We start from the raw sequence: 20,291 nt of genomic DNA, 5'->3' as shown, positions 1-20,291 counted from the left end.
TACGATGCAGAATATATATATATATATATACGTTTATTGTATCTTGCTTATTCAGACATCTGCATCTTGCTCTCTGTTAAAGAACATAAAGTATCTGCGAACAGATGGTTCTGAAGTTGTTAGAATATTCAAGAATATTATTAATATTAAGGCATATGAGTAACAAGATGCATAGAATATTTATTTATAAATATGCACTCTATCCAAATACATAGGTAAAGTGTAGCCATTTTTATAGTGAAATAATATATATGATAAAATGGTTAGATTCTGCTACAAGAATGCCTGTTGCGTAATAAATCACTCAAAAAATTCTTATGGATTTTTATAGCATTGTAGAAGCAAAATAAATTTTGTTCTAATGCATTCGAAAATATTCTTCTCATAGCTAAAGATAATATTTGAAATGGAAAAATGGTTTATTATAAATCATTATTATCTGAGTTATATTTCTTTTAGACGCTTTTATGATTGAGAAAAACGTAGAGCAAAAATCTTTTACAATGATTAAAATCCAAATTTCTAGAGGAATAAAGTGAATATTCATGAAATATCGGCATTAAATATTATTAGAGTTAATCCAAGAGGGAATCCTTATTAATTGAATGGTCGTAGTTGTCTCTGTACGGATTAATTTATAATTGTTCGTATTTTAAGATTTCAAGGATATAATTAATGGTTTCCAGAAAATATGTCAATGTAGCAATTTCGAATTTTCACTTAATCAAAATTTTATCCAAATAAAAATCAAATATAACAATATATTTAATGAAAATATCTCAAATTTTCATACATTTTAAATTAAAATATTTAACACAAGTTTATTGAATAATGATATTAACAAGTTAAATTTGAAATATGTAGATTATATCATTTGATTATTAGCAAATATACAACTATATAATAATAACATTCAAGTTGTCACTGAATACTAAATTAATAAAATTGAATAATAATATATATATATATACATTATTTTCAATATCTTGTCTGATTATTCAGAAACATTAGAATATGTTGTGTCTACTGCTTCCATATCAGTATCAATTTTACTAGGCTCTAAAGTATTATTTGTATTAAACTGTTTACGCTGTTTGTATGTAGATGTTTACATTATAAATGAAATTTTCAATATTAATATATTTTAATTAACGTTATTAGTTTACCAGGAATCTATAATTTATTTGATGTTTTTAAACATTTTCTTCCATTTGTAAAAATTCAATTGATTTCTCCGTGATTTATTACATATATATATATCTGAGAAATGCCTATGTTTTATATAAAATATAGAAAAAAATTCCAGAATTTATTATGGAAATATATAGACCTATGTATAGTGCAAATAATGTTTTAGTTTTTTAAAAGAAAAAAACACGCATTTTATTTATTAATAATAAATTTCATTAATAAATATTTATAAAGATCTTGTGCACGACACATAGAATATTTTTAAAACTTTATGTTAAATCATTTAATATTTTAGTTTGTTGTTTTATATATATATATTTTGATATTTTAGAATATAAAATGGGGGAATAATTTTTCAGAATATCAATACCCACTTAAAATTTTATTTTTACAAAGACTTTTATTATTTTTCTTTTATCCTTTAATGCTTCTTAATTACGTATCACAAAAACAAAAATATGTTTTTTTTAATGTTAAAATTTTAAATTTTAAATAAATAAGCATCTTTTATATTTATTCTACAATATTCTTTTGAGTAATTTAAGTATTTTTATGTCATTTAAATTATTTATAACATTTTAAAAGATATAAAAATAACAAAAATTCTTAAAGGATATTTTAAAAGAAAAATTTTTCTTGTTTTCTTCACAATTTTAATTATAAATTTCAAGAATCGAAATTAATTAAGATAGAATTTCATTCATTTTTAAAAATACTCAATAATATTGTTTCAATTGTTTTTAGTTTTGTACGAATTTCATTAGTTTCTATATCAAGGATTCTTAAACATTTCCTCCTTCCGCACCCATTGAATTTTTAAAAATTTACTCTCGCATTTCCCCAAATAAAAATATATATATATATTATATTAATTTAAAGGACGAACGACTCATTTCGTGTTTTCTATATACATTCATTAATATATTGAGCCCACTAGTAGCCAAGTGGATAAATCCCTGAACACTGGTCGTGGGTTCGAGCCAGATCAACGTGCTGGCCACGTGGAATTTTCCCGGTTTTCTTCATGTGTCTAAACCCGCCTAAAACACACCAGCCTGACCAATGGGCACGTGGAGTTTTCCCAGATTTATTTACCTGTCTAAATCCGCTTAACTGTTAAATAGGGACCAATTTTCTATATAAAATTCTCCCGGGAGGCATCCTTATCTTGACAGACCGCTCATGCGTTGCGTTACCGTATTCCAACTATCCAAACCATTAATATACAAGTAGGTATAGATTAGGGGTTTAAATTTACATTTGTATATTTTATTAAAGTCTTATCTAAAAAAAGCATGTAAAAAGTAAAGGATTTAATTAAAGAAAGAGAATTAACCCTTAGAAAAAGTTACATCCCCTGGGAATGGATGCACGCGTTATCCTATAGCAAAAAAGGTAATTGTCTGGGGTCTCTACCAACAGGGGATCCAAAACCAGTGCCGTAACTAGTCATTCCTGTGCCCTGTGCAGGAATTTGCATTTATGCCCTTAATTAATTAGGTTTGGGAAAGTACTAAAACAAATACATGCATTTTGGGCCCCTCTTCCAAGTGGGCCTGTGCGGGTGCACCTGTTGCACATGCCTAGTTACGGCACTGCCCAAAACCAATCTTTTATATGAAAATATTTTCCCCAAAAAATTTCCCCAAAGAAAAATGAAGAAAACACAGTACTATACTGTACAGGTACTGTACACGTCCTCTAATTCAAATTTGCCTTGGTGCCCATGAAGTTATAACGTGTCACTGGATGCACTCCAAGTTAAGAGCCGCTGTTCTACAGGATATTAACTATTAGAAAATCCTTTATACAGGAATATCTAATAATTAATAAGGTCATTATTACATTAAAAGTTTAAACATCATAAATATTTTACTTGTGTTTAAGTTATTCAGAGCTTAGACTGCTTCAAATCTACTCTGCAGAATATATATATATATATACGTTTATTGTATCTTGCTTATTCAGACATCTGCATCTTGCTCTCTGTTAAAGAACATAAAGTATCTGCGAACAGATGGTTCTGAAGTTGTTAGAATATTCAAGAATATTATTAATATTAAGGCATATGAGTAACAAGATGCATAGAATATTTATTTATAAATATGCACTCTATCCAAATACATAGGTAAAGTGTAGCCATTTTTATAGTNAATTTCATTCTAGAATTATTGTAATTAAATTCATTTAATTCTATAATTGATTGTACCTTAAGAACATTTAAAGGATATAAGGTAATAATCAGAGTTGATCAGGATTAAATATAAATCATGAGAGGTATTAACTAAATGTTGATGAAATAAAATAAATATAAATAATTTTAATGAATATTTAATTAAATTTTGATGTGATATTTGATGATAGTAAGTGAATAGAGATAGTAAAAGTAATTTTTTTTTGTATGTAATGAGTTATTAAGAAATTTTTAAACAAGTAAAAGTTGTACCTTCGCTTCATAAATTACTCTTTGTCTCTTTTGTCTTCTTTTTTCACGTATATTTTCTCACAAATTTTTAAATTTATGAAAAAAATCGAAGAAATATACATAAATTTATGAGAAAATATAAGTTAATATACACAAATTTACGAAAAACATGAGAAAACGGGCGCAAATTTATCAGAAAGTACACAAACTTAAGAAAAAAATACGAGAAAACAGGCACAAATTTATGAGAAAATATACACAAATTTAAGAAAAACACATGAGAATTTATGGAAAAATGAGAAATTAGACACAAATTTATGATAAAATATAAATAAATGACGTCAAGCTTCTGCGTGACGTAGAGGAATAGGAATGAGTGTAACTCCTCGACATTTAAATAAACAACACGGAAATTAAACAAAATAATATGGAAAATGTAAAGAGAGAAATATATGACAGTCAAGATAAATCACAATAGTTTAAGACACAGGTGTCGATATTTACCTTTCTTGAAGTGTGTTTGGAGTAAAAGGAAAAGTTGTTGAAATTAATATTCGTCAACTGCAGAATTCGAAGTGACAATTCATTTGAATCCGCTTTTAACTGTTGAAATGAATTCTAGTGAGGACACAATTAGCAGCTGACACTAACAAATCCTTGATTAGTAACGTTTGATATAATTAGTAACATTTGGATTTTGGTAGTAACCATTCCTTTATATTGTGCAATTTAAGTGAATAATTAGATTTATCGTTATTGCCGATATTCAGAAGGGAATGTCGACATAACTTCAAATGACCAGATAAAAGAATTAAGGTGAAATATTACTCAGATCTTAACTTATATATGTTTTTTATTTATTTTTTAACTTTAAAGATGGGTATAAAAATTATGTGAGGGTATTACTTTACAAATATTTTGTAAATTATTTGCAAGAATACCTATGGTATGTACTCCATTCGAGTTAAATCTGCATGGCTGAGCGAAATAAAGTTAAGCGCAGGAATTTTATACAACATTGAGTTTATAGCTTGAGTGCTTGTGATTCTGAATACAAATTCTCTTACTGTTTAACAGGATAATGAGTCTGTCGTAAAGTAATCTTTTCTATACAGATTTTACTGTGATTTTACTTTTCAAAAGTGTCGTTTTACTTAAATGTAACCTATCTATATATGTTATTTTCCATTCTTTTCGTTAGAATCGTTCTTATTCTAGACATAAGCAGTTCATTTGCCTAATACAATATTTTAATGTTTTTTTCTCATGGCATATTTTAGGTTGTTTGCATTGACTCGAATTGCTATTCTCTTTGAAATTGCCGATTTCTTTGGGTAGAAAAATGCTATGTATGAAAGTAACGAATAAAAAATAAAGTATATTTATAAACTTAATAAGTTCGTAGTATATAGTAGCTTTTTAAAAAAATTTTTACTTTTAAATTTAATTTAAAGTAAAATTTGTGTTATTTTCATTTGAAATTTTTAATAATTTTTAAAATGATTTTTCACGATATTTTGAATTTATTTTAGATTAATAAATTCTTAATATTTATTCACAATTTTTCATCAATAAACTTTTATAATTTCTAACAAGTACTTAAACATTTAACTCATAACTTATTCATTTAAATCTACTCTTTTAATTTTCTTCAATTCAACATTTTAAAAATATCTTTGGAAGTTTCAATCAAGCAATTAAATAAATCCTTTTCTAATTAATCATAATTATTAATTGACGCGATAATAATTAACCAGGGAATAATTTGGTAACTAACTTTTGAATATTATAAATTTTATCACACGTACTCATATCTCAATTATTAAAACGTTTTAAAAATGCAAGATGTTTATGATATAAGCAAATAATTGTTATAATAAATAAGTAAAAATTTTAAATTTATTCGTAGAAATTAGGACTCAAAATGAGTGAAAGGGACTCAAATTTATATACAAATTTTCCTTGTTTACAGTAATCAGCCTTGCTATTGAATGATGGTGTTTGCTTAAGGGACTATTTAATTTAATTCTATCCCGTAAACAGACGGATAAATATATTTTAATACTTTATATCTTAAAAAAATTCAGGATACCATATACCAGGAAGACTTTTACTGAATGTGTCTTGGTGATAAAACCGATAAATCTATTCAGGATGCATCTAAAGATGCGGATTCGATTCTTATCTTGAGTCAGACACATTTTCTCCATAGATTTTTCTTTCTTTTTTGGGGTAAACATATGTTTAAAAAAACAAAGATTTCTCGGATATTATATATTTATTTTTAAACCAAAATATAGGAGCAATAATAAAGATTTAAATTGCTTAATTACATTTTTTTTAAATATCATTTTAAATGTAGAACGTGACGATATAATTATCACATAGTTTACAGTTTTCGTTTATAATTAACTTATCAAGTAATTTAAATTGAATCGTTTACACGTAAGAGTTTTAATCAAATGATTGTGTTGTAATTATTAATTGCGTTTTATAATCTGTTTTTACTCGAACAATTAACGTTTTTTTTTCTTTTTGTAACATTTATCGTAACGAAATGAGTTTTAAAAGTAAGAGAAATAGATTATTTTCTAAGCGTTACGTTACGCAATTTTAAATTTGAATTTAAGCAAATTTACAGATGAAGCAGTGATGCGGAAAATGTGTGGAAAAAATGAAAATACCCAAGCGAAATGAAATCATTCTCTAGTCTACTTCTCAAAATTTCTAGGATTTATTTAAGGAGAAATATCAAGTAAAGGAAGAGGAAGATTGGAGTGATGCAAAAAGAAAGGGTGTGTATACTAAAAATTACACAGCTTTATGTAATATTTAGTTAATCGTGTTAAAGATTATATATAAGAAAAGTGCGTTCTTAATTAATTATAGAACGTATCGTACGGAATCGATATAAAAAATATATATAAAAACGAGGAAAATATCAAAGAAAATTAAATAATTTTATATCAAGTAATAACCAAAGTTAAAAATACTGTATAAGTTGAAGCGAGATAGTAATTGAACCAATTTAATAAGTACATATGGCAATGATGCAAAAATGATGTAAGAGAAAGGAAAAAATACAAGAAAAATTAAATAATTTTATATAATATCTAAACTTGTTAAAGTATATATGAAAGAGAAATACGTAAGCAAAGGAAAGATTTGCCACTTTATGAGATTTCTGCCAGCGTCACCTCAAGCTGAGCAGGAGGAAGTTTACTCAGTAACCAACTGACAAGGACTTGATGTGGCCAACTGCTGTAAGTGATGTCTACACGAAGGAAGAGTGAGCTAGGGGATTTGTCATCCGGGAAGAACTTTCCCAGTCACCGCAAATACTTCAACTTGCCTGCCGGTCCTTCGTTGTTTATCTGACCTCTACGATGTTTCCAGCAGAATAAAGCTTGTAGATATCCACAGTTTTTCAAAGTGAAGAATTTTTTTTTAGTTTTGATTCTCTGTTTAAGAAGGGAAAAAACGTTAAAATTCCTTATCAAATCGAGCGCGTGTTCTTGATTGATATTGATGCACCATCCTTAATTATGAATAGCGAAGATGGAACTAAGGCATGGCGTTGCTTATAAAAAGGGAGAAAAACACATTGCTCTACCTTCTATAACCTATTCATGCATTTCTGTACACTTCCTGACATTCGCTTGGTTGCCTACAACGAGTCGTTCACCTTTCTACTCCTTTTATTCCGATATGAGCGGAAATGGGTTTCATTAGTGTCTCCTCTTCTCTTTTGTCTTATGTATAGTTGGCATCGTTCCACTCCGAAGCATTTTTCCTTTACTTTTGTTATTTAGTCGATTCTCCTTTTCCACCATCCAGAAAAAATTGAAAGATCACTGAAAATCACGATTGAGTCTGCGGTAAAAATTCTTACTCCTTTTTTTCATATATTTTTTTATTTTTTATTATTAAAAAAGAAAAATGGAGTCATCTTCAATTACTTTGCTGGATTTGAGTTTCTTCTGCGGCGTTTTTATTTCTAAAAAAATTCCTTTTCTACTGTTTATCTAGTTGAAACGTCAAACAAGTTGTTTCTACTATTTGTGTAATTTATTTAAAAATTGATATTTGAATTTTTAACTGTTTACTGAAGAATGGAAGAAGAGTAAATGAATTACTCCTATACAGATTCGTGAGACGTATTTACTTTCCTGGAACCAAATTTCGATAAGTGATGACATAATTATTCAATATTTGTTAAATTTTGCGAATAATTCTGAAGGATATTGAAGAATAAACAGAAATATCCTTACAGTTCTTTTTAAATTTAAATTCAGACCTTTTAAATTAGCCTGTGTTAAGAACTTACTACTATTAATTTCCACTAGATTCTGATTAATAAAACATATTCAAGCGCATAGATCACACATATTCATCCAAATAATTCAAAAATATGTTTAATATTCAAATTTATTCACTATTCTATTCACTATATTATATTCAAGCATCTATAGAACTAACAATAATGATAAATACTTCATAAATTGAACGAGATTCCATTATAAAAATTCTTCAAAAAATATAAATTCTTGAAAATCTTTTAAGTTCAAATGATAAACAAGTATATTTTCGAACAGCATCAAGCACTTGTTATATATTTTATCCATATTCATGATTTTATTGTCGAATTTCTTATTAAAACACTAACAAAGAATTTAAAAACTCTGTAATTTTCCTTTTACTAAAATCACACGAGCAAATTTTTAATTTACTTCTCGCCTTAGATCTATTATTATTAAAATATAATATTTTTTTCAGGTAAAACTTGAACCATGCACTCGGATATTTTGTATTTTAACACGCCTTTATAATTTAGAACACATTAAACTAAATTTAACGGAACTATTTGAAGTTCTTCAGAAAGAACAGATGTGTCTTCACTAAGTAATTGGTTATTAAAAGTTAACTTTTTAATTAATCTTAGAATACGACAGCTGGTGTTTTGATCAAGCACAATGAACTTGAATAACAATAGATACTACTAAAGTTTTAAAACAACCGAAAGATTAGGCTATTATTGACAATTAAAAACTTAGAAAACATCTAGTTAAATAATAATTTTAAAAAAGAGATTATTTATTTAATACTAAAATATCTAATCTCTGTAAAATGAATCATTTATGATCCAATTTCTTTAAGTGTTTTCATCTTCAGTTTCTCTACTACAGTGATGCTGTCCTGATACTCCGCATTCAACTACGTTTGTTTGAATCTTTCTTTATTACAGATATCATTCATATTTTTCAATTAATCAGTACATGGTATCTGTTATTGTACATAAACAAGTCTACTTTTTTTTAATAAAGTTTAAGTCTCTGCAGTTTTTTAAACTGTGGTTTTAAAGAAATTGCGATTTATCTTTCCTTTTCTTTAAAGCATATTCTTTGATTTTTTTTAACTAATTCGAAAAAAATATTAGATTTTTTCGCGATTTTCTTAATAATTTATCATCGTTTCTACATAACTGTTATCCTTTCTTTCTATATAAATCTTATATAACTGATGAACCTGACTAGCCTTCTTCATCTTATTTTATTCATATCATTCCATTGTAAGACCTCTCGTTTTCTAATTAAATTCTATAATATTGATGAGTTTAACGAAAAAAATTTTGATATATTTGTAAAATATTTTTAATAAGATTTAGTTTGGTTATTTGTTCTAATAGTCAAAGCTCCTATCGCATCTTAAATGATCCTCCCTTGCTCTTTAGAATATCTGTTTAAGAGGATTTTCTGGCTTTTTCTCTCAACAAAAAACAGGTATTTTGAAAATTTTTTAATATCTAATCTCTAACAAAATGAGATTACATTATATTTTAAAATCTTAAGAAAATTTTTTATCGGATTTTATATTTATATCAAGTAATAACCAAAGTTAAAAATACTGTATAAGTTGAAGCGAGATAGTAATTGAACCAATTTAATAAGTACATATGGCAATGATGCAAAAATGATGTAAGAGAAAGGAAAAAATACAAGAAAAATTAAATAATTTTATATAATATCTAAACTTGTTAAAGTATATATGAAAGAGAAATACGTAAGCAAAGGAAAGATTTGCCACTTTATGAGATTTCTGCCAGCGTCACCTCAAGCTGAGCAGGAGGAAGTTTACTCAGTAACCAACTGACAAGGACTTGATGTGGCCAACTGCTGTAAGTGATGTCTACACGAAGGAAGAGTGAGCTAGGGGATTTGTCATCCGGGAAGAACTTTCCCAGTCACCGCAAATACTTCAACTTGCCTGCCGGTCCTTCGTTGTTTATCTGACCTCTACGATGTTTCCAGCAGAATAAAGCTTGTAGATATCCACAGTTTTTCAAAGTGAAGAATTTTTTTTTTNTATATATATTTTTTTCTTTTCGTATCAGGAAACTTTTCTTCTCCGTCCATTCGGTTCTTGGTGGTTCGAGTATTGACTGTTTGTCAAGCTTGGAATAGTTCTGACATGGCACACGTGACCAGGAATCGAATGGACACTACAGTCAGTTGAAGTTGCACAATGTCAAAAAATGAATAAAGAACATTGTCTGACAGGAAATGTGATGTCCAGTTAGCACGAAAATGCAATCTGTGGAAAGTTATGTGGGTATCTTTCTTTAATATGTACGCACCTTTCGAGATATATAAAATATTTATGAATAGAATTAAACTGGAAGACGTCATTCCCTTAAGATCTTTACAACTATGATAATAATAAAAAAAATACTACAACGAGTAAAAACTTAACTGCATCTCCTTCCAAATTATCCATAAAACTTCAAGCAGATGAATAAACTTTAAACTTTTGAAAATTTTTAAATATTTTCTTTAAATTTTTGTAAATTTATTCAATGTATTAACTATGGTGGAAATTTATTTTGTAATTGGTTTGTCAACTAAAATAAATTCCTGTTTTATTTGCGTTTTAATTATAATGAAAAGCAAAGATTGCAGTTTATGTTTGTACTAGAAAATATATTCATCTGGTGGATACAATTTTGTGTACTTTTAAATATAAAAATTTTTAAAATGTTTTTTATGTAAAAATAAAGAAATTTTATAAACATTAAAAAAATTCTTTACTAAATTTATATCATCGAGACTAAAACAGCATTTATTAAATTTTAATGCAGAGAAAACAGAGACATATTTCATCCAAAAAAATCTCCACTAAAGATTTTTAATAATGCCATTTAAACTTTTTTATATCCTTATATTTGGCAGGGTCTATTGACGTCATACGTGCTTCGGTTTTTAGATAGTTTGTGCAGTGGTAGTTACTAAATCATCACTCATAATCCATACCTGTATCGCTCTGTTAAGTTCCATTAGCAACTGATCTTTATCGACACGTTGAAACTAGACGAATTATTATCATTTTTAAAAAAAAATACTCGAAGAGTTTTATTGTAGACGAAACTTTTGACGTGTGACAAACTATTTAATAATTAATTATTTAAAAATTTTATTAATATTCCGAAAAAAATATATATATGGAAATTTCAATGGCACAACATTGTTTACGGTTATGACTTTTTTCTTATTTAAATGAGCGGATAAAATATTATTTTAAGTTCTTTTAAAAATCTTTTAAAGAGATTTGAAAAACGTTTGAAAGAGATTATTCGAGAGAAATGTGAAAATTTAGATTCTACGATAACAAATTCTATAAAAGTAAACATGAAGTGCGATAGTGATATGTGGCTTCGGTAGAAATTGTTAGGAACTATCAGATTTCGAGGTTTAGTAGCTCACATGTGGTACGAAGTATTGATTTGTTTTGGCATGGCTTCGTGTAGGATTTTGGAATGAATTTAGAAATGTCAATGCAACAATCGTTTAGACTCTCTGCCACTTTTAAAATTAAATTGTTTTAATATATATATATATATATATTTCCTTGCCTACTTATTGTAACAAGATTCAATTTTCTCGTGTAATAAATGGATTATCTTGTTCGACATAATGTCTTTATGTATTATTCCTCCATTTTTGACTCATAAAAATTTATTTTGTTGCATTTAGGAATAAAGATTTCATGTAAAAGAATTTGGAAAATTTGTTTCTCGTACAAAATTATGTTTGGAGGACGATCAAATACAAAAAGAATGCCTAAAATTTGGTTCTGCTACAAAAGAATGTCTAAAATCTCGGTGATAAACAAAAAGAATCGAGGAATAGTATAAAACTTTATAAGAAAGTTATCTAAGACCTGGACTTCACTCAATAAACGTGTGAAATTTGACTTGGGAATAAAGAATATTTTAAATTTTTAAATTATTTATAAAATAACATATAAAATAATATAATATTCGAATTAAATTATGCATTTTATTTCAAAATTTATAAGAAAATAAATTATTTCATCTTTATTATTAAAATATCAAATTTTCTTTAGAAAAGTAAGCTATTGTACTGGAAGAATTTTTTCTAGAAAAATAGCCTATTTTAAATATCAAATAGATAAGGATCGAAAGTCTTTATCCTTATTAATTTATTAATAATCGAAAGATAAAATAGAAATAATTTTGTTTCTTTAATTTCATAGCTTCTTCTAAATAAATTATCCCTCATCATCCCTCATCACTAATTTCTACTTGACTTTATTACATAATTTCAACAGCTGGCGTAAATTTAAACAAATAAAAATCCTTTTAAAAATTAATTAATATATAATTATCTTAATTATAAAAAATAAAATAAGTATTATATTTATGTTCAATTACTATTTACATTCATTTTATTCATTGCGCCTATATAAATGTTTATATATCCTGTTTATTTATTTAAATTACATTTTAAAAAATATGAGATTTAATATTTTTAGCTTTAATAAACAAAGAGGAAAAAATTTTCATTTTAACATAAATTCTCTCGATTCTAAAGGCGAATTAATGTTTTAAAAATGGCAAAACTGTGTAAATATCAAAACAACGTAATCTGGAAATTCAAAATCAATAAATTTTATTTAAAATCTACTTTCAATCCAAAATAAAAGCAAATTATCCTGTTTAATTTTCTCTTTTTCTTTCTCAACGTTACTTTAAATAATTTTTAATATTCTCAAAACAAATTCTTTATCTTTAAAATCATTCATTTTCTAATATTCTCTCGCCTAAACTTGCTATACTTTAAAATTAATTTTTCCGTTTTGTTTCATTTACTTTTACATTTTTAAAAAAATATTATTATTATAGAGAAAATTTTCTTAATAAATAAGTTAGCAGAAGCAATATTTAAATAATTTTATAATTAAAACTTTTAAATGAAAAAATGAAAACTAATTGCGATGTATAGATGAAGATGGCCATCATCTCGATAAATAATTATTAGTATTCAATATATTTTCCTATCAAAGATAATAATAGTAATAAAGTAGAAGACAGTGGAAAGAGAATTTTAATTTATGGTAATAAATTCCAAAGCTTTCACCATGTAAATGATATAACGACTTCACAGTCCGATTAAACAGAATAGATACAGCTCTTGCCCGATTGGGATTAGTACAGTGTAGTGTAGCAGAAGCTTATTCTTCATACATACATAAGAGAATTTATGTATCTGGACGAAACACAGGTCTATTTTCGATTACTTCTCCTTCCAATAACGATCTTTATGTAAATTTTGGACATGTTGGGGATTACAAATAATAATAATAATATTTTTTCCTCTTCTCATTTTAGATAGAACGATCTTGTAATGTTATTTAAATTTAATTTTAAATATACTGCGAATGGCAGTTTTTTAGATGATCCATAAATTACCTATTAATGTTTGTAAATCTTATACATATTTTCTTTAGGTAATAACGAGATACTAAATATTCTGTCGATATATCTAGAGCCTTTTAAATTCAAGCTCTTCTGAAATCTTCCTATTGAAAATCTATCGCTGCAATCGAATTTCTGTGTTGTCGTCTACACTTTTTCCAATAAAGGGCTTACAGATAGAATCTTATGTCTGACTTTACAGTTTTATGTCTTCTATTACTGATATTAATAGCGTTATTAGGCCGAAGTGAACGTCTTGCTAGGTTTTTTACCTTCCGGCTGTATGTCTGTTCTCTGATGGATTTAGCGGTTTAACAAAATCTTCGAATCCAATTTTGAAGAAGATTAAATTGTAGATTAAACATTCAATCTTTTTTTCCAGTTTGGTTACAGTAACTCTCACTGTAGACCCTAGGGCTGAGTGTCTATATGTGTTAAAGAAAAAATGACTTCTGTGTAAAATTGAACATAAGTCTCATATTAAAGATGCCATATGAAATGTATAAGCTTGATTTTTCTAGCTAAAAATATCTAACTTTTTTCTAATTTTTCTCATTTTCTTAACTGTGTAACTATTGCAAATCTAGTTATTGCTTCTGTTATTTACACAAATTATTTTCATTCTTAATACCGAAAACTCAAATTAATATAACGAGTTTGTAAATTTTATAAAAATATTTTTACATATTAATAATAAAAACTCCTCAAAAATACACAACATTAAAGTTAGGCCTACTTGATGTAAGAGGTTAATTGATTATACAAAAAGAAAAAAATTAGCAGGTAAATTTATGTGAAACTAAATTTACAGTAATGACGGTCATAAGAAAGCTATCAAATACATTATAGGCTATTTTAGATTCTTCCATTCGATTAAAATTGTTGGATATTTTATAAAATTCTTTAAAACATCATATATTTAGTCATATGAAGAGAATATAGAATGTAAAGTAGGTTCCATCATAATTTAACTACTATGACACCTATTAATTTTAGTTAATAACTCGAAATCCCATAATCCAATTTACCCGAAAATTAAACTATAAATTAACCACATAAATACCAAGCATAAAGCCAATTTTAGTCAAAATATTATTCTCTGTATATACTTAGTAAGTATCAAAATTACGTTACACGTTTACAAAACGACATAAAAATCATTGAAATTTGTTACGAGATTTGCATAAATTCTTAATAAAAATATTATCTTAGGATATTTTTCGTAAATTTTATCTAAATCTTTGATCAAAATTCTTGCCTTTATCATGGATCTGGGTCAAAGTTTTAATCGTTTTCAATTACTTTTTTTCGTTTATTCATGATTTCTCTTCGGTAAATCGAGGTTATTTTATAATGTAGAATTGTATTTTTGTATTTTAGAGTTAGTAGAATGAATATACATAGAAATATATATAAATATCCTGAAGTATTTATGCTCAACTGGATGATCAAGGGGTTGTTTTTGTTTCTCTTTTCCTTTGGAAAAAGTCGGTAAAGATATTAGTTCTTTATGTCTCGAACTTATTGACTCAAAAGTTTGGGAATATGGTTGGAATAAAGTTAAGCCAAATATCCTAGCTGGACATAAACTTTCGTTTATATCTGAGACGTTGATGCATTATCGATCTGATGTCAATCAAAGGAAAACATCGAGGTATAAGGCTCTAAAGAAAATTCAAGAGGGAATTTTTTTAAAAAATAACATTACATTTTAAAAAATATGAGATTTAATATTTTTAGCTTTAATAAACAAAGAGGAAAAAATTTTCATTTTAACATAAATTCTCTCGATTCTAAAGGCGAATTAATGTTTTAAAAATGGCAAAACTGTGTAAATATCAAAACAACGTAATCTGGAAATTCAAAATCAATAAATTTTATTTAAAATCTACTTTCAATCCAAAATAAAAGCAAATTATCCTGTTTAATTTTCTCTTTTTCTTTCTCAACGTTACTTTAAATAATTTTTAATATTCTCAAAACAAATTCTTTATCTTTAAAATCATTCATTTTCTAATATTCTCTCGCCTAAACTTGCTATACTTTAAAATTAATTTTTCCGTTTTGTTTCATTTACTTTTACATTTTTAAAAAAATATAGTTTATAGGTGTGACATTAAATATCCAATATCATGAGAAAGGCTAATAGAAATCGGTCGGATTGAGACTGTCAACTATTCTGCTAATTGAGCTCAGATTACAGCTTAAGTTCTGCACCAACAACGATTATTCGCTAATACCAGACAGTGCAATGTTTCGCTAAAGGAACAACGTTAAACCACGCTCTTTCTCTCTGGACAGCGGTCAATGAATGGTTTGAAGAAGAAAAAACCGCTGTACCAGCTCAATAAATAGATACTTCACTTCACAGAATTGTTCTAAACTTCCTTGGCTATATATTACACCGAATTCAACAATTCTTCACTTCGGCAATTATCTTGAAAATAAATGCAAATTGTATCTTCTCATATAAACCTTACTAAATGAACAATTATAAGTTAATGATACATATTCCAAATTGCAATTATCCTGATAAATTATATATCAAGTTTTGAGCCATATAAATATGCTAAATCGTCATTATCTCCTTTAACTAGACGATTATATAACCTTATAAATATGCTAAATACGATATACAAATTATATATATATATATTTTTAAGTAATTATAATTGTTAATCTAATAAAAAAGATTGCCAAAATAAATCGAATCCTTTATCCTTATGCAAAATTTTAATGGCTAATTTATTATTCCGAGAGAGAGCTTACATTTTCTCTTGAATCGACTCTCTCATCCATTGATCCTAAGCAATAAATTATCCAGGATGCATCGATGCAACAAATTAATTATCTCAACGTTTTGCATCACGATCCTTAAACGCCACCTCTTTTTAAAAAAATGCATAAAAACGTGATTCTAAATACAAAAAAACTATCCTGATCCTTACATAATAGATCTACCCGAGCAATAAATTATTCTGATTCTCCAATCAATCCTGAATATCGATTTTTACGTCTTCGGCTTTGGAAGACCTCAAGATAAAGAGAATAAAAAAATAAAATAAAAAACAACTTTAAATCAGCTTTATATATTCTGAAGCTGATGAATTATACTTATCCGTAGAATTTTTTTTCTATATATATATATAATTGACCAGTGTTAATTTGTAAGATAATTAAGTTGTAGCACCCAGATTAAATCTACAGTGGAGCTAATTGAAGAGACTGATTCAGTTTAAGGGAGAAGTACACCCCCCAATGACTAACTGTGAGTAACCCAGTTACAGTGCAGTGTCCAGTCGATGCTACTTCATTACGAAATGTTTTAAATAAGTGCTTCACTTTATGATTTACATTATTCGCTTATTACTAATCACATTAAATGTAATTATTGTCATAAGGACTATTTAACTCTAGCAAAATACATTGACTCTGTTCCATTTAATTCTTTTTTCCTTCTTCCTCATACTCAACTTCAGAATTATTTGTTAAATTTTTAATTTTATTTAACAAATATTTTCAAATATAAATTGATCTTTAAAATATATTTATTTTTTGCAATTAAAATTTGAAATTTAATAATGTATTTTTAAAATAATTTTTTATAATTATTTTTGTCAATTTTAGAATTTTTAGATTTTAATTATTAAAATTATTATTTAGTTATATTTATAATTTTTATAATTAATGTGATTTTTATTTGATACTTTTGCTTAATGATAAATAATATTATATTTCATTTAACTATTGGAGCTATAAAGTAATGCTTAAATGAATTTTAAATTATTCTATAATATTATTATTTAATAATAATTTTTTATGATATTAATATTGTAAAATTTCTTATAAAATCTTAATATTTTATAAGAATATAACAAGAACAACATATTTAGAGAACAAAGAAACGTAAACAAACAGCCAGACTTTTTATTGTTCAATTTAAAACAATATTTAAGGCCTAAAGGCATCATAGTATCATATAAACAGTAAAAATTAAATTCCTCTAGAACAATATTCGGAGCTAAAGACATATTATTCTCTTTGATATAGTGATAATGCATAGGATTTTTAGTTATTTTACAATTTTATCTTTTAATTTTTAATTTATAACCACATTTAAAATCTTATAGTAGGTCTTAAAATGGCTAAAAATTCATAAATTTGTCTTTAGCCTGAATAAAACTCTCGACACTTGCTTGTAGAAAATATGAAAATCAATCAGATCCTATGCTTATATACACTTTAATCGTTTAAATATATATTATTATTAAATTTATATAAATGTTGGTGTTTAGTATAAATTTGAATGATTTTTTTTCTTTCAGGCTTACATTTTAGATCAATATCAAGTGAATTTTCCAAAAACTTCACGTTTTATTTCGATAACGACACCTGCAACAAAATCAAAACATAGCTCGATCTTTAAATAGCAAAATATAATATTTAATTTAAAAAATAAATAAACAAGTAAATATACTTTATGAGAAAAGCGAAAAAATTATATTTAATTCCATTTTATCCAATTTCCAGTCAATAAATTATTCAATGTCTTTAAAAAACTTAAATAAAATAACTTTTATTAAAGAAATAAAAATCCGATTTATGTTTAAAATTAAAATTTAAAATACGTAATTTATAAAATATTTGATTACTTTATTTTTAAATTAAAAAAAAATAAAATAAAACTGAAAATGGATTGAGATGAAAAATACAATTCGAAGGGAAGTTAATATAATTTTTTGAATTTTATTATTATTTTTTAGGGACTAATAGAAAGAAAAATGTACATATAATTTGTAAGGAAAAATTTTAGTTAAAATATATTCAAAATCTTACATTTTATTTCGAATATCTAATCATTAAATTAAAGTTCTAAAGGAATGTAGAAGGATACGTGTTCCTATCGTTGTTAATGAGTCATCCAATTATTACCAAGATTTGAATTCATCATCATTAAAACGAAAGAATAATTATTGTCCATTAGATAAAAGAGAGCTACAAATGATTCAGCGTATTAAGAACAATTTTAACTTTTACTATTTTAGAATTAAGCTTAGAGATGCCCGGGATGCGGGAGAATGACGTCACGGAGGGGGTAGAGCAAATTGTTCTTATGCCAGATGTTGATTTAGGAATGCTCGATACTGATAACGTTCGATGATACTGTTCTCTATCTGCTAATTAATCGAGTCTGACAATGCTAATACTATTCATTAACTAGGTTATTATTAAATGATTATCGTTAATTAAGTTAGTCTGATATTGTTAATGTAGGCTCTTTTCGCCGCCAATATCTGATACTGTTGCTTTGGAGGTAAAGTTATTAATGCATATTCCACTAGCTAATATCTGATACTGATGGAGCGACTTTAATTGGTCTTAACACTTTTGACCCAGACACCCGATAATGTTAACACATAGCGCTATTTGTTAAGTACATGTTGCCGATATTACTCTCTAACTAACACTAATGCCGTTAACAAACTAGTTCGGACACCTTTGGCTAATTGCCACGCCACCCAATCATCGAACTGATACTGATGCTAGAAAATTCTGATAGAACGAGCCGCAGCCCTATATAGATAATCAGCATCAATCATGACACCTAAAAGCAGTAGTAAACAAATGCCAAAGTTGAGGTCGACCCCATTAATATCTATCTTAATTATCCTCGACAAAACAAGAATATTAACCGCATATTGATCAGCAGCGCATCAAATGATACTGACACTAAGTGTAAACGAGAGTGGAGACAAATTTTAGCTTTTAAAAAATGAACCTTTTGTTCACAGTTAGCAAAATGACGTCACTATCCGGGGGGAGAAGCAGGGAGTTTATTGTACAATGGGATCAAGCAAAGGGAAATCCGGGAGTATGGGGAAATGGCTAATTTCCATAATCCTACCGTAAATTTTAAGCCTTTCCCCACTAAGAAGAGAAAAAAAAATCTTATTCATCACAACGCCAGTTTAGGTGATTCAGATGGGATACGATTTGTCAATGTTTGCACTGTTTTTACTTTAGTATGACTAATCTAATCACAAGTATACAGTAACGCTTCGTCAAAATTGTTGAAGGAGTTTTACCGCTAGCGTACAGTGCATGCGCAGTATTGGCGATTCCTGCGTGTCCCACAGCATGGTACACAGATAGACAGAGCTTGGAAACACGACGAGGTTATTGCTGAGAGAAGCTCGGGAGTAGAGAGTCGGTCTAGTTCCCAAGCCGATACTTGTGCCCGGATTGCGTATAGTGATGTCTGTACATCCCTGAGGTCAAGATCGCAGAAATGGTCCCGCAGCGACGACATCTTTCCACAACTATATACCTTCTACTCGGCTGTAGTGCAGGTATGCACCGTTTTATACATTCATTTTTAGTTTTTTAAAAATCTTTTTAAATAACTTTACACTGCAGATATAGAGTTATCAAACGTTGAGAAGGTAGCATATTTTTAAAAAAATATTACTTCTCTAACACGAACAAGGAGATATACACGTATTTAAGAGGAGGGGGAGAAATTCTTTTGATTGATGAAGGGTAGATATTGTATATTTTATCTAACGTTGCAGAAACTCAGTTTACGAAACCAAACATTGCTTTTGTAAAGTTTTAAAAGATTTCTGTCGAAACAATTAAGAGTGTCGAGGTATAAGAGTAGTCGATTTTCGGTTAAAGTAAACGTCTACGAGTTGACAAGTGTCTCCAACTGCCAAGACATAACGAATGGACTTTGGTACCTGTTGACAGATCTGAAATCGTCTTGTTCTGTTGGATATATTTATGGTTTGGACTCACGAGACAGCTATCAAGTCAAGACTAATGTGCACGATGCACGACACGCGACACACTCTTCTATCCAAACTTAAGCACTTCTACGAGTTGGGGGATTAGGGATTAGAT

General features: G+C 27.3%; 1 protein-coding gene across 1 annotated transcript in view; it reads left to right on the top strand.

The window, feature by feature from the left end:
- The first annotated feature begins 19,538 nt into the window (after positions 1–19,538).
- LOC111642351 (lachesin-like) overlaps positions 19,539–20,291 on the top strand; it is a 110,207-nt gene continuing 109,454 nt past the window's right edge. The window contains exon 1 of the mRNA XM_023388689.1: positions 19,539–19,738. Coding sequence (XP_023244457.1) covers positions 19,678–19,738 — 61 coding nt within the window. The 5' untranslated portion in view covers positions 19,539–19,677. The remainder of the gene's footprint in view (positions 19,739–20,291) is intronic.

This window comes from Centruroides sculpturatus, unplaced genomic scaffold (genome assembly GCF_000671375.1).
Source record: "Centruroides sculpturatus isolate CEXI.00-Female unplaced genomic scaffold, Cexi_2.0 scaffold191, whole genome shotgun sequence".
NCBI lineage: Eukaryota > Metazoa > Arthropoda > Arachnida > Scorpiones > Buthidae > Centruroides > Centruroides sculpturatus.
The sequence above is the reverse complement of the archived record's forward strand: the minus strand, read 5'-3'. Positions and strand labels throughout refer to the sequence as shown.